At 38.6% G+C, this 20,432-nt stretch overlaps 1 protein-coding gene across 3 annotated transcripts; it reads left to right on the top strand.

The window, feature by feature from the left end:
• Window positions 1–252: 252 nt before the first annotated feature.
• Window positions 253–19,847, top strand: LOC117252278 (lactose-binding lectin l-2-like). Of its 3 annotated transcripts, none has more exons than XM_033619045.2 (16): window positions 253–347; window positions 1,919–1,971; window positions 6,776–6,837; window positions 6,947–7,034; window positions 7,621–7,686; window positions 8,747–8,812; window positions 9,271–9,342; window positions 9,454–9,563; window positions 10,750–10,902; window positions 11,004–11,106; window positions 11,974–14,863; window positions 14,965–15,052; window positions 16,141–16,244; window positions 19,093–19,227; window positions 19,319–19,421; window positions 19,512–19,847. In XM_033619045.2, the coding sequence occupies exons 4-11, from the start codon at window positions 6,974–6,976 to the stop codon at window positions 12,048–12,050; spliced, it is 708 nt and encodes a 235-aa protein (XP_033474936.1). In that variant the 5' UTR covers window positions 253–347; window positions 1,919–1,971; window positions 6,776–6,837; window positions 6,947–6,973; the 3' UTR covers window positions 12,051–14,863; window positions 14,965–15,052; window positions 16,141–16,244; window positions 19,093–19,227; window positions 19,319–19,421; window positions 19,512–19,847. The 3 variants fall into 3 exon arrangements, with proteins under 3 accessions (XP_033474936.1, XP_033474933.1, XP_078027286.1); XM_033619042.2 differs by having other exon boundaries at window positions 9,268–9,342; XM_078171160.1 differs by lacking the exon at window positions 1,919–1,971 and having other exon boundaries at window positions 271–347; window positions 9,268–9,342.
• Window positions 19,848–20,432: the final 585 nt, after the last annotated feature.

Raw genomic sequence — 20,432 nt, 5'->3', positions numbered from 1 at the left:
CTGGTTTGGTGTTCTGTGTCAACACTTCCACAGAAATGTGTGGATAACGTTTTGTTTTTATAACACTGAGCAGCTGCTCTGTGTTGCTAGACGTTATGGCTCACCTATTTTTTGTATTAGGCCACTGTCTAAACTGCTGAGCCAGGGTGTTCTTGGCCCAACATCATCACTAGATAAATTCCAGTGAGTCAGTTCTTCCTGAGCTAAGTAAATTGTTGTCATTGAGCGTGGCCTCTGTTCCTGGTTTTATAAGAGTGTGTTTAAGAGGTCTTTAACACTTCCACACAGGAAGGCTGAAGGTACACACCAACACTGGGAAGGACGAAGATAAGATCATCCTGCAGCAGGTTTGCTATAAACTATATTATCATTTGCTGTCCTTTATTTAATTTATTAAATATTTATTTATTTATTTGAAAGGATGCCAGATAGCTGATGCCAGTGTCACCAGACAGTCTTGCTGGCATCCAAAATTCAGTATCATCCTGTATACAACATCGCATTTGTGTTGCTCTGTGTTATCACATGTGCACCTCTAATTGTGTTATTTAAAAAAGCGGTTGTTCAGATTTTTTCAAGAATCGATTCTGATGTACTTTTAATTACAATGTCTTGAATTCATTTGCCTCAGAATTAGTCCATAAATTAGCCTCAGGAAACAAAAACAAGACAGTACATGACCAACACTGGACTATTGATGAGTTGCTTCAGTAATGCATTTTTCAGTTCTATCTGAATGAGGATTGCTGTAGGACTGACGTATATAACGGGGGATAGTATTCTAATAATCCATACGATCATTCAACAATTAACTGCTAAAGGCGGTCATGAAACATAAAACCAGGTGGAACTGGTAAAATCCAGTTATTCATTGATCAGGAACTTAGATATTGACAAACACAAAGACAAAGTGAACTTCCAAGGAAAACAACTGCCTGTGGGTATAATCAAAAGATTATCTTAAAAATACGAGTAACAAGTACTCTTACCTAAATAAAACCAAAATGGAGCTAAAACCTCACCAACTGACCTTACCTGCTGAAAAACAAAAACAGTGAAAACAGTACGCCTGTTCGTAGTATTTCACACAAAGAAAATGCCTTCTACTGAAACAATCTATGATCTTATATTTACACAGCACTGAGCAAATAATTTTGAGGCATGCAAGCTTGATTTGACTGTGTTTGTACTAAGCCAGACTATGTCAGATGAGCCTTTGGGCATCAGGTGGCATTGACTTTGAGCTCTGTTGGCCCAACACCATCAAAGATAAGCACCGGCAATTTTTCCTGACCTTAAACAAGGCATATCAAAGACAGGACTGGATAGGCTGACTGATTAACGTATAAGGCAGTAATAATATTACTTTTCCCAGTAACGAGCGGTATAACAAATCACTATTAAAGTTCGAGTAATAATATCATAGTCACCCCAAAAACAATTAACTTGTTGCAGCCTTACTTTTGTTGTCAGCTCCCCATTCGGAATTTGAAGTCCAACAATATCCGGATGAATCAGTGAGCATGCACAAAACAAAGTAGGAAGCTAGTTTGGAAAATGGAAACACTTTCATTCGCCAGCTGGAAATATTCCCATTACTTTGATTTCATTGAGAGAAAAGATGAAAAAGAACATCGTTGTTCCACAAAGTTAAGACTAAGACACTAAGACTCTTTCTACTGTGGAAAACACAACCTCAGACCTCCTGAAACACTAACCATGACCTACAGCACAATGATGTGAAGCTCGTGGAAATATACCCCACCAGAGCTGAGCCCTCCTCGGCTGTGGAGGAAGGCTGTAGCACTACACCGGCTAAACCAAAACTAGATTTGACTTTTGGACAGCTGCAGGCTACAAGCAACCAGGAGGTTTGAGGCTGGATATGTGATGGATGAACTGTTGCACTTATGCTTAGTTTTTCAGACACATCCTTCGAAAAATACCAGGCAGGCAACAGAAGAGCCTCAGGTAAGAGGCACACATGCAAAGTCTGAATTTTGAGGAGAAAGGATTCAATAACTGATTTTGTGTGCTATAAAAGTGATACAACAACTAGTGTGATGAATTACTGTTGACAGAGGTATAACTTTTTAAAAGCATGAAAGTAATTAGTAATAAATTGTATTTTTGAGCAACAAGCCCAACACTGGGCTTCCATCACATATCTTTCATCCTGTGTGTTTTTTAGGTAACACTTTACAATAAGGTACACAAAATTAAAGTAGTTACTGAGGAACTAATGAGGAACTAATGAGGAACTAATGAGTAGTTACTGAGGAACTACGGTACACAAAATTAGAGTAGTTACTGATGAACTAATGAGTAACTAATGAGGAACGAATGAGTAACTAATGAGGAACTAATGAGGAACAAATGAGTAGTTACTGAGGAACTAAGCTACACAAAATTAAAGTAGTTACTGGGGAGCTAATGAGGAACTAATGAGGAACTAATGAGTAGTTACTGAGGAACTACGGTACACAAAATTAGAGTAGTTACTGATGAACTAATGAGGAACTAATGAGTAACTAATGAGGAACGAATGAGTAACTAATGAGGAACTAATGAGGAACAAATGAGTAGTTACTGAGGAACTAAGCTACACAAAATTAGAGTAGTTACTGGGGAACTAATGAGGAACTAATGAGTAGTTACTGAGGAACTACAGTACACAAAATTAGAGTAGTTACTGATGAACTAATGAGGAACTAATGAGGAACTAATGAGTAGTTACTGAGGAACTACGGTACACAAAATTAGAGTAGTTACTGATGAACTATTGAGGAACTAATGAGGAACGAATGAGTAACTAATGAGGAACTAATGAGGAACAAATGAGTAGTTACTGAGGAACTGAGCTACACAAAATTAGAGTAGTTACTGGGAAACTAATGAGGAACAAATGAGGAACTAATGAGGAACTAATGAGTAGTTACTGAGGAACTAAGCTACACAAAATAAGAGTAGTTACTGAGGAACGAATGAGGAACGAATGATGAACTAATGAGTAGTTACTGAGGAACTAAGGTACATAAAATTAGAGTAGTTACTGGGGAACTAATGAGGAACTAATGAGTAGTTACTGAGGAACTAAGGTACATAAAATTAGAGTAGTTACTGGGGAACTAATGAGGAACTAATGAGTAGTTACTGAGGAACTACAGTACACAAAATTAGAGTAGTTACTGGGGAACTAATGAGGAACTAATGAGTAGTTACTGAGGAACTACAGTACACAAAATTAGAGTAGTTACTGATGAACTAATGAGGAACTAATGAGGAACTAATGAGTAGTTACTGAGGAACTACGGTACACAAAATTAGAGTAGTTACTGATGAACTATTGAGGAACTAATGAGGAACGAATGAGTAACTAATGAGGAACTAATGAGGAACAAATGAGTAGTTACTGAGGAACTGAGCTACACAAAATTAGAGTAGTTACTGGGAAACTAATGAGGAACAAATGAGGAACTAATGAGGAACTAATGAGTAGTTACTGAGGAACTAAGCTACACAAAATAAGAGTAGTTACTGAGGAACGAATGAGGAACGAATGATGAACTAATGAGTAGTCACTGATGAACTAAGGTACATAAAATTAGAGTAGTTACTGAGGGACTAATGAGGAACTAATGATGAACTAACTATTAGTTAATGGTCAGTTCTTCATTAACTCATGATCAAATTTCAGAGGAGTAGTTAATGAGGAAATAACTATTAGTTAATGGTCAGTTCTTCAGTAACCCCTGATCAAATTTCAGAGGAGTAGCTACTGAGGAACTAATGAGGAACTAACTATTGGTTAATGGTCAGTTCTTCAATAACTCATGATCAAATTTCACAGAGGGGTTAATCACGACTTAATAATTAGTGAACTAGTTACTTCATCAGTACAGAATCATTACTCAATAACCCGTCCATTAGTTAACCTTTTTATGTCCTAAAGTAAAGTGACACATAATGAGTAGTTCATTACATTATCATCATCTTTACAATTAGTTCATTAACAAATAAAATAATCAGACAGCAGGATTCTTGAGAAGAGTTTAATTAATTATTTTCAGACCACATACACATTAATATGACCATCCATGTTATTCTGTACAAGGTGCGGACACACCAAACCGACATCAAAGAACTAGCGGCAACAAAAGCCAACTGTTGCATCGTCTACGTCGCCTCACGTCACCCTGTGTCAGTTGCATTTGAACACACCACAAAGACTACACCCAACGCTTGAAACTGTTACTCATTTATTTTGGCACTGCCCCATTGTCAAAAGACTCTGGAGTGATATTTGTAATTTTATTGCGGACAATATTAAAAAATAATTTAAGCAGTTTTGGAGGGATGTGCTGTTTGGACTTTTTGACTTTAACAGAAATATGGCAAAACCCATTGAAAGATTTATTATTAATCTCATCTTACTTTTGGCAAGATTTCACATTCACAAATGTAAGTTTACACATAGAAAACATTTTATATTTTTAATATTTTCTTGTAAACTCTTATCCCCCCCGGCCCCTGTTATATGACATATATGTGTAATGTTGAAGATCTGCATTCTGTAAACTTCCTGTCTTAAATAAAGTTGTGGGGGAAAAAAAGAAGACTACATCCGACGGCCAAGTACCACATACGTTCTGCGCCTGCGTGAAAGGAAATAACGCAAAAAGGGAAACCGGAAGTCCGTTGAATGCATGAGATCAACAAAGTAGCGTGGAGTGACAGAGTAATACATCCTGTCAGCCGAGGGGTTTCCTATCTGTGCAGCCGAGCACCGCAGCACCTCCACGGACTATTACATCCAGACGGTCCCGGTGTTTCCTCCTCAGGCTCCACTTCACTCAGCTGCCCGATAAACCCGCTGCTTCTTCCCACTTTAACCTGAATAACAAACCAGGGCTCGGTGCTCCGGTTGGATCCAAACGGAGAGCCGGGGCTAACGTTAGCTGGGAAGCTAGCGGAGGCTAACTGGCTGCTTCCCTCCAGTCATGCTGCGGCTAACGCTCCGCTAGCCGCTCCCAGCTAGCTCCGGTTTGTTATTCAGGTTAAAGTAGGAAGAAGCAGCGGATCTGTCGGGCAGCTGAGTGAAGTGGAGCCTGAGGAGGAAGCACCGGTTAGCCCCGGTTTCACTACAGGCAGATTCGCTTGCTACAGGGAAGAGGATATAACACCTGAACAGCCAATCAGAGTGATCTCTCTCAAGCTGCGCCGCCAACTGAACATGCTCAATCAGCCGAAAATTTGGAATGAATGATGAACTAACTATTAGTTAATGGTCAGTTCTTCAGTAAGTCCTGATCAAATTTCAGAGGAGTAGTTACTGAGGAACTAATGAGGAACTAACTGTTACTTAATCATTACCTACCTTTTTTGTGTACCCTAAAGTAAAGTGAGACGGTAATGATAATGGTAATGATTACTGAATCATTACCTACTCATTAGTTACTCTTTTTGTGTACCCTAAAGTAAAGTGAGACATCAAAATGAGTAGGTAATGAGTACTGAATCACTACCTACTCATTTTGATGTCTCACTTTACTTTAGGGTACACAAAAACAGTAACTAATGAGTAGGTAATGATTCAGTACTCATTACCTACTCATTTTAAAGTGAGACATCAAAATGAGTAGGTAATGAGTACTGAATCATTACCTACTCATTTTGATGTCTCACTTTACTTTAGGGTACACAAAAAGAGTAACTAATGAGTAGGTAATGATTCAGTAATCATTACCATTATCATTACCGTCTCACTTTACTTTAGGGTACACAAAAAGGGTAGGTAATGATTAAGTAATAGTTAGTTCCTCATTAGTTCCTCAGTAACTACTGAAATTTGATCAGGAGTTACTGAAGAACTGACCATTAACTAATAGTTAGTTCCTCATTAGTTCCAAATTTGTTTCATAGTAACTACTTTAAATTTTGTGCACCTCAAACAGCTGTACTGTGAACAACGGTGTGATCAGTATACAGTACTTTACACGCACCCCCCATGATAAATTCTTTAAGCTTAGCCTACCTGAAATGTGACACACTATCATATTTATTTCTAAGGCATCATCGTACAGAATAACATGGATGGTCATATTAATGTGTATGTGGTCTGAAAATAATGAATAAAACTCTTCTCAAGAATCCTGCTGTCTGATTATTTTTGTTAATGAACTAATTGTAAAGATGATGATAATGTAATGAAAGACTACTCATTATGTGTCACTTTACTTTAGGACATAAAAAGGTTAACTAATGGACGGGTTATTGAGTAATGATTCTGCACTGATGAAGTAACTAGTTCACTAATTATTAAGTCGTGATTAACCCCTCTATGAAATTTGATCATGAGTTAATGAAGAACTGACCATTAACCAATAGTTCATCATTAGTTCCTCATTCGTTCCTCATTAGTTCCTCATTCGTTCCTCAGTAACTACTCTAATTTTGTGTACCTTAGTTCCTCAGTAACTACTCTAATTTTGTGTACCTTAGTTCCTCAGTAACTACTCAATAGTTCCTCATTCGTTCCTCAGTAACTACTCCTCTGAAATTTGATCATGAGTTACTGAGGAACTGACCATTAACTAATAGTTAGTTCCTCATTCGTTCCTCATTAGTTCCTCAGTAACTACTCTAATTTTGTGTACCTTATTGTAAAGTGTTACCCAGATCAAATTTTTATTTGCGTTTCCATCAGTGTGCATGGCCTCAGGTCCTGGCTTTGTAAATGCAAGTTTATAAAACAGCTGGTTCTTCTCTTGTTCAGTTCACAGGAAGGCTGAAGCTGTCACCATTCAGAGGGTCAGAGGGAAATTAATTCTGCAGCAGGTTTGCTACAAACTCTATTATCATCCTTTTTTTTAAGAACCAATCTAAGTCGTCTTTTCCCTGCTGAAGTATTATTACTTATTAACAAGCCTGTCTCTCTTTATGAAAGATTATCACTGTTAACATCATCACCACCATGAAGATGCTGACTGTGTCTGCACTTCTTTGTGCATTGCTGGTTCTGACCAGAGCTACTTGTGAGTATTTCCTGGCAGTGGTGGAGCGTAATTTAGTCCTGTACATGAGAACAGTTTTTGAAGTAAACGTATTTTACTGGAGTATTTCCATTTTCTGCTACTTTGTACTTGACTATATTTCAGAGTGGAATACAGTACTTTTGACTGCACGTATCTGATAGACACCCAGCTACAAGATCAAACTATTGCTTAAACATGAATGCATCAATAATTATTCATCTATTCATAAAAATACTGTATAGAGGGTAATTCTGGATTTTAACACTACCTTTGATACTTTATGTTTATTTTGCCAATAATACTTACTTAAATAAAAATTCAAATGCATGATTTTTACTTGACACAAAGTCTAGATTTTGTGACTTTTACTTAATGGAAAATTTTGCCATTTTCACAAATGTGCTTATATTTGTTTCCTCATTGAGAGACACATGAGAAGACTGAATTCATTCATTCCATGACTGTATGCTAAATATGAAGCTACAGCCAGACACTAACAGCTTCATAGTTAACAAAAATTGTTTTAGTAAAGAATCAGACAACTTCCTTCACCACTGCTCGCTGACGTGTCAAACTGTCCATCCAGCTCCTGCAGAAGGAGAGAATGACACTGAGACAGAGGTGCCTACTGAATCAGCTCCAGCACCATCAGGTTGGTAGACGCACGCGCGCGCACACACACACACACACACACACACACACACACACACACACACACACACCACAGTGTTGGTAAGGCTCAATACGTTGTCATTCCAACTCATCAATAACCACTGCTTTGTCAGTGGACCTACATGGCAAAGTGTGATGCACTGGGTACCTCCCTGCTTCTGTTTTTTAAGGTCCGGGACGGCATGTTCTTTTACACTTCTTACATGTTTTGTGTCTTTTCAAAGCAATCTTACGACGTACCTAAAAGCTCTCATTTTTACTTTTTGTAAGTTAAGGGAACAACAGCACAAGGTTAGGTCTAGAAAAAAACAAAAACATCAGGACTTGTTGTAAAATAAGTATGTTTGTTACTACCGTGATGCAATGTCATGTGACAGGTATGCCCTTAGTATGACAAAAGTTGTTAGCATCGTTACAATCTGCCGCCTGCCGGTGTGTTTCTGAAGGTCATTAATGGTGCCTTTGCATGTCGCTCTCTTACATGGACGTCCACTGACATAGCTGCAGTTAACAACTTTGGTTGTTGGCCGCTGCGTTAACAACTGTCGTATTATACCACCACAAAAGGTGCCTTTGCGTATTGATATCTAACAACCATGTAATTAAAAAAGTGACAGTATTTAACAACTGTGGTTTGCTGGTAATACTTGTGTGTTTTACTTCAGTATTTTACCTAAATTCAAACTTGATGCAGAACTTTATTTGCTCATATTTGCTTCCTTGCTTAGAGATCAATGAGAAGACTGATTGTCATGTCTAAACTAAATATGAAGCTACAGCCAGACGCTAACAGTTTCATTGTTAACAATAATTATGTTTCTTTTTTTTTTTTAAAGATATTTTTTTTGGGGGGAGGGCATTTTTAAGCCTTTAATCGATAGGACAAATGAGCGACCCGGGCCGCTGCGGCAACAGCCTTGTACATGGTGCGCCTGCTCTACCACTAAGCCACCGACGCCCCAACAAAAATTATGTTTTAGTAAAGAATCAAGAGTACTTCTTCTATCACTGCTCACTGACGTGTCAAACTGTCCATCCAGCCCCTGCAGGAGGAGAGAATGACGCTGAGACAGAGGAGCCTACTGAATCAATTCCGCCACCATCAGGTTGGTAGACGTACACACACACACACACACACTACACAGTGTTGGTAAGGCTCAATACGTTGTCATTTTAACTCATCAAAAGTTGTTAGCATCGTTACAATCTGCCGCCTGCTGGTGTGTTTCTGAAGGCCACTAATGGTGCCTTTGCATGTGTTTGGGTTACTTTTGGAATACTTCAGTACCACATTTAATACTTCATGTACATTTTGCTGATAAAACTACTTAACTGTATTTTACTTGAAGACAAACTTGATGTCGTACTTTAATATGAAACTATGTATTTATTGATCGTTACTTTTACTAAAAGGAATGGTTCAACATTTTTATGAATAAGCTCATATTTGCTCCCTTGCTGAGATTGATGAGAAGATTGATATGTGTCAGTAAAAGATCACAGTACATCTTCCACAACTGCTTACTGATGAGTTGAACGGTCTGTCTTGCTCTTTCAAAAGCAGAGGAGGGACCTGGGGCAGAGGACCTGCATGTAGTTACGCTACCTCCAACTTCAGTTCCAACACCAATATACGGTTGGTAGAAGTACACACACACACACACACACACATTACAGTGTTGGGAAGATTCAATGCGTTCTCATCCCAACTTGTCAAATTACTACCTTCTCTTCTGTTTGTCTTTAGATGACTTTGGCTTTCATCACTTTGGCTTCAGCTGTCCTGATGGGTGGACAATGTTCGATACTCGTTGTCTCCTCTACGTTCCAGAAAACATGACTTGGACTGAGGCTGAGGTAATAAGGAGGATTTCTTATTTAGTGTCAGAAGAAGTATTCATGTCTATTACTGAAGTAAAAGTATTAATATCATACTGTGATAATGCTCCACTACGAGTAAAAGTCCTGAGTTCAAAACCTTACTAAAGTAAAAGTTTATAGTTTTAGTTTTAAAGAGGAAAACCACCCAAATTTAGAATTCTGATATGTTATTCCCATGGCCTGAGAGAGTTCACTCAGTGTTAGTGAACATGAGCTACTCTCTCTTAAAGCCAGAAACCAGAGAGGAAAGTCTCAAACTTTTGACGTCATAAAGTATAAAGTGTGGAGCTGCTTATTTTGGGCCCACAACATGTTTGTTTTTCTTTTTACACCCAAATGAGCTTTATTCTGTTGCAGTGTTCTTAGTTCTGAAACAGAAAATGTCCCCATAAACTCAGAGCTTTCCCCTGGCTGCCCTCAACATCATTTACAAGATCACCATTCATTGTCTGCAGAGCAGTTCCAGACTTCATACGTGATGACATCACACGTTTGAGTTATAGCACTCCAGCTTTTGGATTTAGGAGAAAGGGACTCATGTTTACTGATATTTTTGATTTTAGCAATCATATAAGTTTAGTGCAGCTACACTGTGCGACATTGATCTAATAAACTTGGGTACAACATCAAGTTTGATGTCTGCAGACTGTACAATGACAGCGCCTACTGAATCACAGGCTACGACATAGTGAATTTTTAGTGGAATCAGCCAGTCAACACCTCACTGGTACAGTCAGGGTTCATCACTGTCAGTCAACAGATAGTAAAGTAGAAAAATCAGAAATGTACACAATATAAATAGAAATAGACTACTGTCGTAAAGTACGTATCTGGGATTTGTACTTATGTATAGTAAATGTATTTAGTAACATTCCACCACTGTTGTTACTCAGAGTACAAAGTATCTGCACTTCGTAAAATCTACTTACACAGTTAGTTAACTGGCATCTTGCAGAGGGAGTTGCTATTTGTTGTGAATTATTCTACCTCTAGAATCATGTTTTATATAGCCATATTTATGTTGTGTTATTTATTGTGGTGTCTTTTGTGCTGTACTGACCAGAGCAGAATAATGTTGAGGACAGTAAAGGACATCTAATCTAAAATCTAATCTGGTCTTCTTTCAGCGCCCTCTTACTAAGGTTGTTTTTCTCCACTGTAGCAAAACTGCCAGTCAGGCAATGGAGACTTCCATGCCTATGGAAACCTCGCATCTGTATTTGAAGAGTATTACTTTGATGAGATTCAAGAGGTGATGCAGAAGGCTGGTCACAAGTCTGGACAAGTGTGGGTTGGAGGTTCCAAAGCACCAGGGGTATATCACTTACCATTATACCAGTACTGACAGTACATTTTAACAGTATTTTATTAATAATAATAATTCCAACAAATGTTCTGTTCTATTTTGCCTCACAGGGTTCTTCTTGGTCCTGGAGTGATTATATGTCTCCCAACATATTTCCCAACTGGTGCTCTAAGGAGCCTTCCAAGGAAAACTGCCTGAAAATAAATTTTGAAGGTAAATCAGTCAATCTGAACATGATGTATGAGTGGTGTCATTTTCCCTGGAATATTTACGTAGTGTCTGTCTACAGTAACACAGGGGTAGTACAGAGAATGCTGAGGGTGCTGGAAGCAATATTTTCATAAGGGGTTTCCTACAGTTGGGGTGTTCTTTGGGGTTGTTTGTGTGCGTTTGCTTTTAAATAGCAGTCTAGTCCTACATGCACATCTTCCCAATTTTATCATTTGACTTGTTTTCACCACCATCATCTGAAGCTTTTTTTGACAAGGCTGTAGGTAGCTTGACGCTCTAATATTTCCCTTTGTCATAATTCACTGGACCACTCAGTAAAGCTTTACAGTTTAATTCAATATACAAAAAAAAATGGTACAGAAACAATTTTCCAGTTCCAAAATCCAAAATTATATAAAAGGAGAGAGATAAAGAAAGAGGTAAGAGAGATTAAAGAGGTCAAAAAACTGTGTGGCTCCACTCTCCACTTGTCTGACTGCAATTAACTCTCCCAAATCTCCCCCGACTGGCGAGAATGTAAAAATGGCAATTTAAGGTATGCAGCACCAATAATAGTTCCTAATTTTAAAGGTTGCAAATGTAAATACACATGAGATTTTATGCATTTTAAATAATCTTCACATATTTTAAGTGCAAGAAATGAGATTATGAACTCATTGCATTACTGTGAATATGAATTGCATCTACCTACACCTGCAGATACTGTAAATATTGTTGTTCTACATATAATTTTGATTATTGCACATCAGTTGGAACTGGCCCTCAAAAAGTTGAAAACCACTAGTCTACAGAGTGATGCATCATTTGACAGGTGACGTGCTCTGACTCCTGTGTGTTTGGTACTTACAGAGAATGCGTCTGGATGCTTGGAGGGCTCGCCATGTGATGCTGAGCTCCCATCTGTCTGCAGCATGTTCCTCATGTGATTCCTGAGCTGACAGAGAGCCACAATCCATCTGTGAAAGCACAAACATCTGTCATTGTGCCATCAGTGTCCTATTTAACTTGTGGGATATACTGTATCTATCTAATGTTACATCTTTATTTCTTCTCTATCGCTGTAACGCTACTAAGTAACAAGTGAAATAAACAGGGGCTGGATTTTCTCTGAGGTCTTAATGCTTTTAACACAGCTGTATTCTGCAGAGTGAACTGTTCTTTCCTGGCAAATTACAAAGCATTGGAAATCTGTGATGGTCTGTGAGTCTGTGTTTAACCTCCTGTTGTATGTGTAAAAGTTTGTTGAATCTCAAAAAATCCCAACTATAATAATAAGTAACACTGTACACCATCATTCTGCAGCACTAAATCTGAATCCCACAAAATATGACAGAACTGGTGATGCACACTTCTCAGGTCAAACTGTATTTCATTTTGACAGACTTGCAATTATTGAAGTGGAAATAAGTCAGGCACTATTTCACCTTTCGTTACAGTTCTGGGACAGAAATGTTCTGCAGTTAAAAACAAAAATATCCTGAATTTTATACAAGACAAAAACAAGAAGGCTTTTCCAAAAGGTAAAATTTCACATTTGATTTGAAAGAGTGAACTCTCATAAAATCATGGATGGATTAATGAATGGACCAATCAAGGGCCCAAAGTGTCACATGAAAAAATGCAGATGTCAAATTAACACATACAGTACCAGCCAGGGAGAGACTCAAAATGACCACAAAGAGACACAAAAAAGATCACAAAGAGATGCAAAGGAACTGGAAAGGGAAACAAAATACCTAGAAAAACAGGCAAAACAACCACAAAGAGACACAAACAACTACAGAGAGACAATACATCCAAAAAAGACATAAAATTACCTTGAAGAGATGCAAAATTGTCTCAAAGAGACCCAAATGACTACAAAGAGACAAAAAGACACTAAATTACCTTGAAGAGATGCAAAATTACCTCAGAGACCCAAACAATTACAAAAACACACAAAACAACCTCAAAGAGACCCAGATGACTACAGAGACATAAAACCACAAAAGGGGACCCAATACTCTGGGCAAACTTTGAAGCTTTACCATCTGAAGCAATCTTAAGAACGTCCTTCTTTTCTACGTTTAATTGTAAAAAGCGGTTGGACATCTGCTCCTTGATGGCTATCAAAGAGTTGTGCAGAGCAGAAAGTTTGTCAGTGTTATCAGGCTTAAACGAGACATACAGCTGAATGTAATCAGCAGCATAACCGTTACTACGGTATCAGCTAATGGGGATCCTTAATAGATTAAATGAAAAAAAAACAAAAAAAAACAATGTGACCTAGTAGACGTATATATAAAGCAAATAATATAGGACCCAAGACAGAGCCCTGAGGTACACCACAGGAAAGAGCAGCAGTATCAGACGTGACACAAAGTGATTAATTGTTAATGTAAAAATCTTGATTCATGATGATTCATGTCATACTGGTGTGCCTGGAGGTCTTGACAACTGGAGCAGTTATTAATTATTGTTTGGAAATATAGATCAGACCCATGCTTGATACACTATACTTGGCAAACACCATCATCATCAGGAAAGTGGATGTCATGGCTGATGTTGTGGTCTCTCTCACACCACTACAGAAACATAAATTATGTTTTATTTGTGCAGTCTGAGCAAATGTTTGACTGTGTTTGTATTGACACTGTCAGGTGGCTCACCTGACAGTGTCAATACAAACGCAGGGCAACATGTGACTCTGAACTTGCACATTGTTGACCCAACAGCATCACAAGATAAATACCAGCAAACTTCATAGATGAGTCATCTTTGACAGAATTTCATCGGTTGACTTGTTACAGTGTTGGACAGTAATAAAATTACTTTTCACAGCATGAGTAGTGTAACAAATTGCTAACAAAATGTAAGTAATAATATTGCAGTTACCCTAAAATCAAATAAGTCGTTACAACCTTACTTACATTGTCAACCCCTACTGATTTGAAATCTAACAAAAATCACATCCCCAGATTACATTTTCTTAATCAGCTTGTAAAATGGAAATGCTTACATTCACCAGCTGAAAATGTTCCCATTACTTCATAACTACGGTCATTCCAGTTTGCCTCCTTCAAACAATCCGTCTGGATAGTTTGAAAGAGGCCTGAAACGACCATCGTAAACAGTGGAGGTAACCTATTACATCACTTATCACCCACCTACAACGCAGTCTTGAGATCTCTCCCCAGACGACCTAACACTCATTCACACCTGGACCTATCTAACCTTAATAACCCCCATGATGACCTCGACGACTCTATGAGGGTTCACATCCACAGTGTTGAAAGCCTTTGACTCTGCACCAGTCTGTTAGAATGGAAGACGCCTTTTAGATGAGAGGTGACATGTCTTCAAGAAACTCAAGTTAGTCCAGTTGTCTCTCATATAGCACTTTGGCTCTAAAAAAGATGATTAGCATACCGTTACATACCATTACCATTGGAAAAAGCCAGATCTGGTTTGGCCCCAGAAGATACCCCCATAATTCATGTAAGGTATCATGGGGACTGGGAATAAGATGGATGATTAAAATGTTAACATATGAAGCTAAAGCTGCCCTGGAACGGCCTCTGTGACATTTAGAGGGCAGATTGAAAGTTTTATTTGCATGTCCATCAGCGTGCATGGCCTCAGGTCCTGGTTTTGCAAATTTACATGTATATAACAGCTGGTTTTTCTCTTGTTCAGCACTCAAAGGCTGAAGCTGCACGCTATCACTGAGAGGGTCGAAGACAAATTAATTCTGCTGCAGGTTTGTGACAAACTATTTTCATCCCTTTTTTTTAAAGCACCAGTCTGAGTCTCTTCTCTCTGGCGAAACATCATTAACATGTCTGTCTCTCTTTATGAAAGATTATCACCGTTAACATCATCACCACCATGAAGATGCTGGCTGTGTCTGCACTTCTTTGTGCAATGCTGGCTCTGACCAGAGCTTTCCGTGAGTATTTCGTGGCAGTGGTGGAGCGAAATTTATTAAAATACTGTACATGAGAACAGTTCTTGAAGATGATGTATTTTACTGGAGTATTTCAGTTTTCTGCTCTTTTCTACTTGACTACATTTCAGAGTGGGATACTCTACTTTTTGACTGCACTTATCTGCCAGACACCCAGCTACAAGATTAAACTATTGCTTACACATGAACGTATCATGATTATCCATCTATCTACACTCTAAAAAGTTATTTGTTGGGTCAGTGGATAATGGTCAACATAAAGAAGGTATTCAGCTTAAAAAAATTTAACATTCATCAGCTGGCAAACAGTTATAAGAAGTTGGTCAAAATCTGGACCTTTTTTTTTTTTTTTTTTACATTTTTTAGTAGGATGGAATTAAAATAAGTAAGTTAGAATATGCTTAATAAACAATTTGACCACTAAATATCAAAAAAACTTTTTGATAAATATTTAATTCGTTCAAATTAATTATGTTTTTCAAGGTCAAAGCAAATCAGGTCGGTTGTACAAAAGTGAGTTTGTCAGATTATAAAAGACTGATAGGACTGTCTTAATAATGCCAGAATTGGAAGTACTCAAAAAGATGCATGCAATTTTTTAAACCAGTGGATTATTTCTTAGAGTGTATAATGATGCTGTGTCGAGGGCCATTCTGGGTTTTTACTCTACAGTTGATGCTTCATGTGAATTTTGCCAATAATACTTTACTTTCATTTAACCACAAATTTGATGCAGGACTTGACCTTGTTAACAACTGAGATGGAGACGGCCATAATGCTAAACTTGAGAATGGGTGACATCACAGTAATTGTGACACTGTCGCCTCACAGCAAGAGGGTTCCAGGTGTGAACCTTCCGGTCGGCTGGAGTCCTTCTGTGTGCAGTTTGCATGTTGCGTGATTGAATGAACTTAGTTACTTGTATTCTGTTACTCCCCAACCCTGTATGTATAGACACACATATACATCACACTTCCTGAAAAAAAAATTCTCCCCTCAAACACACAAAAAACTGCACATCCATATTCCTTGCAGCTCATCATTATCTCCTCCTCTGTATTTGTCTTTAGCTGCGTACGGCTGGTGGGAACCATCTTGTCCTGATGGTTGGACTAATGTTGGATATCGTTGTCTCCTCTACATTCCAGAAAAGATGACCTGGGCTGAAGCTGAGGTAATCTGAATGATTTCTCATTCAGTGGTGGAAGAAGTATTCAGATCCTTTACTCAAGTAAAAGTTCTACTAGGGGAAACTGGGGTTGACTTATGAGTCATGATACATTTTATAGGATGATCACTTCTTTCTTGACCATGTTTGGAAATGTCATAGTTGTGTGCGGATTTTACAGCCAAAACACTGAAGTCTATATTTTGATTTATACTGATACTGCCGTCTTATAATTATGTAACTTGTATTAGATTACAGAGTAGTTTCTTGTACATACAGAACAGGCCAAAAGTTTGGACACACCTTCTCATTCAATGCGTTTTCTTTATTTTCATGACTATTTACATTGTAGATTCTCACTGAAGGCATCAAAACTATGAATGAACACATGTGGAGTTATGTACTTAACAAAAAAAGGTGAAATAACTGAAAACATGTTTTATATTCTAGTTTCTTCAAAATAGCCACCCTTTGCTCTGATTACTGCTTTGCACACTCTTGGCATTCTCTCCATGAGCTTCAAGAGGTAGTCACCTGAAATGGTTTCCACTTCACAGGTGTGCCTTATCAGGGTTAATTAGTGGAATTTCTTGCTTTATCAATGGGGTTGGGACCATCAGTTGTGTTGTGCAGAAGTCAGGTTAATACACAGCCGACAGCCCTATTGGACAACTGTTAAAATTCATATTATGGCAAGAACCAATCAGCTAACTAAAGAAAAACCAGTGGCCATCATTACTTTAAGAAATGAAGGTCAGTCAGTCCGGAAAATTACAAAAACTTTAAACGTGTCCCCAAGTGGAGTCGCAAAAACCATCAAGCGCTACAACGAAACTGGCACACATGAGGACCGACCCAGGAAAGGAAGACCAAGAGTCACCTCTGCTTCTGAGGATAAGTTCATCCGAGTCACCAGCCTCAGAAATCGCAAGTTAACAGCAGCTCAGATCAGAGACCAGATGAATGCCACACAGAGTTCTAGCAGCAGACCCATCTCTAGAACAACTGTTAAGAGGAGACTGCGCCAATCAGGCCTTCATGGTCAAATAGCTGCTAGGAAACCACTGCTAAGGAGAGGCAACAAGCAGAAGAGATTTGTTTGGGCCAAGAAACACAAGGAATGGACATTAGACCAGTGGAAATCTGTGCTTTGGTCTGATGAGTCCAAATTTGAGATCTTTGGTTCCAACCGCCGTGTCTTTGTGAGACGCAGAAAAGGTGAGCGGATGGATTCCACATGCCTGGTTCCCACTGTGAAGCATGGAGGAGGAGGTGTGATGGTGTGGGGGTGTTTTGCTGGTGACACTGTTGGGGATTTATTCAAAATTGAAGGCACACTGAACCAGCATGGCTACCACAGCATCCTGCAGCGACATGCCATCCCATCCGGTTTGTGTTTAGTTGGACGATCATTTATTTTTCAACAGGACAATGACCCCAAACACACCTCCAGGCTGTGTAAGGGCTATTTGACCAAGAAGAAGAGTGATGGAGTGCTGCGGCAGATGACCTGGCCTCCACAGTCACCGGACCTGAACCCAATCGAGATGGTTTGGGGTGAGCTGGACCGCAGAGTGAAGGCAAAGGGGCCAACAAGTGCTAAACACCTCTGGGAACTCCTTCAAGACTGTTGGAAAACCATTTCAGGTGACTACCTCTTGAAGCTCATGGAGAGAATGCCAAGAGTGTGCAAAGCAGTAATCAGAGCAAAGGGTGGCTATTTTGAAGAAACTAGAATATAAAACATGTTTTCAGTTATTTCACCTTTTTTTGTTAAGTACATAACTCCACATGTGTTCATTCATAGTTTTGATGCCTTCAGTGAGAATCTACAATGTAAATAGTCATGAAAATAAAGAAAACGCATTGAATGAGAAGGTGTGTCCAAACTTTTGGCCTGTACTGTAGATGTAGTTGAATAAACCAACTTCAGGACTATAGTTCGCTTCAAGTCTGCGGTGCGGTTCACTTAACCTGTGCCTTGGGAACACAAAGCGCTCCAGGTTCGTTTTGCTTTTTGCTGCTGTGTTTAGCCCTCTAGATCACATGCTGTTGACCTGGGATGCTTGAAAAAACAGACCAAACAAGGTGGACCTGTAACGTTTGCAAGGATTTAAGACAAAGGGGAGTTTGCTCCACAGAAGATACTGCACGTCTCTAGATGTCGAATGTAGAATACATCTAATGGCAACAGTCTACAGCACAGAGACGTACTGTGATGCTGCATTTGGCGTTGTTGGCCCTCCGCTCTGAAACAGCCTTCCAAAAATCTTTTTTAGACTTGCATTTATATAGTTTTTATTTAATTAATTTGTACCAAACCTAAGTAGTATTTTTATGTGTGTGTCTGTGTGAGTGTGTGGTTGTGTTTTTGTATCTTTGAGTTGCACTTACTGTATGAACTATGCTACACAAATAAAGTTATTGGAAACACTTTATATTAAGGTACTGTAATAAGCGTTAATTAATGCTTAATAAGCACCAATTAACAGTTAATGAGCACTTACAAGACGTATAAGATGCTTATTAACATTAATAAAACTATATAAATAATTTATTACAGCATTGTGCTAAAATTAACATTTACATAGTCTTATTAATGGTAATAAATATCTTATTATGTCTTATAAGTGCTCATTACCTGTTAATTGGTGCTTATTAAGCATTAATTAACGTTTATTACAGTACCTTTATATAAAGTGTTACCTTCACTTATTAATATTATTTTTACATACCACCTCTATTTTTATTCAGAGCAGAATGTATCTGCAATAAGTTAAATCTGTATTTACTTGCACATTTGATTCATCTTCTGTCAGTGTTGTGTTACTAAGGTTGTTTTTCTCCACTGTAGGAAAACTGCCGGTTGGACGGTGGAAGCCTTGCAGCTGTATTTGAACATGAACAATTTGCTGAGATGCGAGAACTGATGCAGAAGGCTGGTCACAAGTCAGGACAAGTGTGGGTTGGAGGCCATAAAGCACCAGAGGTATATCATTTACCATTACACAAAGTCCTACAGTATTTTTTAAACCATATTTTATAATTATATAAATCACAAAATTCTATTTTCCTCACAGGATTCTTCTTGGTCTTGGAGTGATCATATGTCTCCCGTCATGTTTCCCAACAAGTGTCCTGGAGAACCTACTAAGGAAAACTGTCTGAAAATAGTCATTAAAGGTAAATAAATCAACCTGAACATGATGTATGAGTGGTGTCATTTTCCCTGGAATATTCACACACTGACTCCTGTGTGTTTGGTACTTACAGATGATGCAACTGGATGTTGGAAAGACATGCGGTGTGATGCTGAGCTCCCATCTGTCTGCAGCATGTTCATCATGTGATTCCTGAGCTGCAGAGAGCCACAATCCATCTGTAAAAAGCACAAGCATCAGCCCATGTGTCATTGTGCCACCAGTCTCATATATAACTTGTGGGATCTCTATCTTATGTTGCTGTAATGATACTTAACCAATGAAGAGATGAATGACATAAACAGGGGCTGGATTGTCTCTTAGGTCTTCACGCTTTTACACATCTGTATTCTGCAGAGTGAACTGTTCTTTCCTGGCAAATTAAAAAAGCGTAAGCTGTGAAAATCTGTGATGGTCTGTGAGTCTGTGTTTAACCTCCTGTTGTATGTGTAAACGTTTGGTGGATCTCAAAAAATCCCAACTATAATAATAAGTAACACTGTACACCATCATTCTGCAGCATTAAATCTGAATCAGGCACTATTTCACCTTTAGTTACAGTTCTGGGACAGAAACGTCCTGCAGCTCAAAACAAATAATAATTCTCACTGTGACCTCGTCACATGTCCACGTTTGGTCATGGACTTCCCACGTCCACATATGACGTCCAAGGTACCCTGGGTGTGTTGGTTGTTGACGTTCTGGGACGCCGTGTCAACTTCAGCCTGTTACATGCATTGTCTGTTTTCAAAATACACTTCGGTTTTCACAGGAAATGTACAGTTTCTTTCAAAATAAAAGCACTATGTCAGTACAACACTGCAAATTAACATTTTTTTCCTTCAACAACAAACACACGTGATTGGGTTCAGGAAAAAAGAACAGGGTTTGGCTTTACATTGAACACCAGCCTCCCGGCTGAAAGTCTATGGTTGTTGGACCCATCCACCTCCCCTCCCCCATGCCCTACTTGGACTTTTGCCACCTTAACTTT

The sequence above is a fragment of the Epinephelus lanceolatus genome, chromosome 9 (assembly GCF_041903045.1).
Source record: "Epinephelus lanceolatus isolate andai-2023 chromosome 9, ASM4190304v1, whole genome shotgun sequence".
NCBI lineage: Eukaryota > Metazoa > Chordata > Actinopteri > Perciformes > Serranidae > Epinephelus > Epinephelus lanceolatus.
The sequence above is the reverse complement of the archived record's forward strand: the minus strand, read 5'-3'. Positions and strand labels throughout refer to the sequence as shown.

What these genes read in the sequence shown, in the direction of transcription:
- LOC117252278 (XM_033619042.2), top strand. Translation starts at nt 6,974, where the DNA reads ATGAAGATGCTGACTGTGTCTGCACTTCTTTGTGCATTGCTGGTTCTG. An exon ending in GGTTCTGACCAGAGCTACTT is followed by an intron (nt 7,035 to 7,620) that starts GTGAGTATTTCC and finishes CTGTCCATCCAG; the next exon opens with CTCCTGCAGAAGGAGAGAAT. An exon ending in ATCAGCTCCAGCACCATCAG is followed by an intron (nt 7,687 to 8,746) that starts GTTGGTAGACGC and finishes CTGTCCATCCAG; the next exon opens with CCCCTGCAGGAGGAGAGAAT.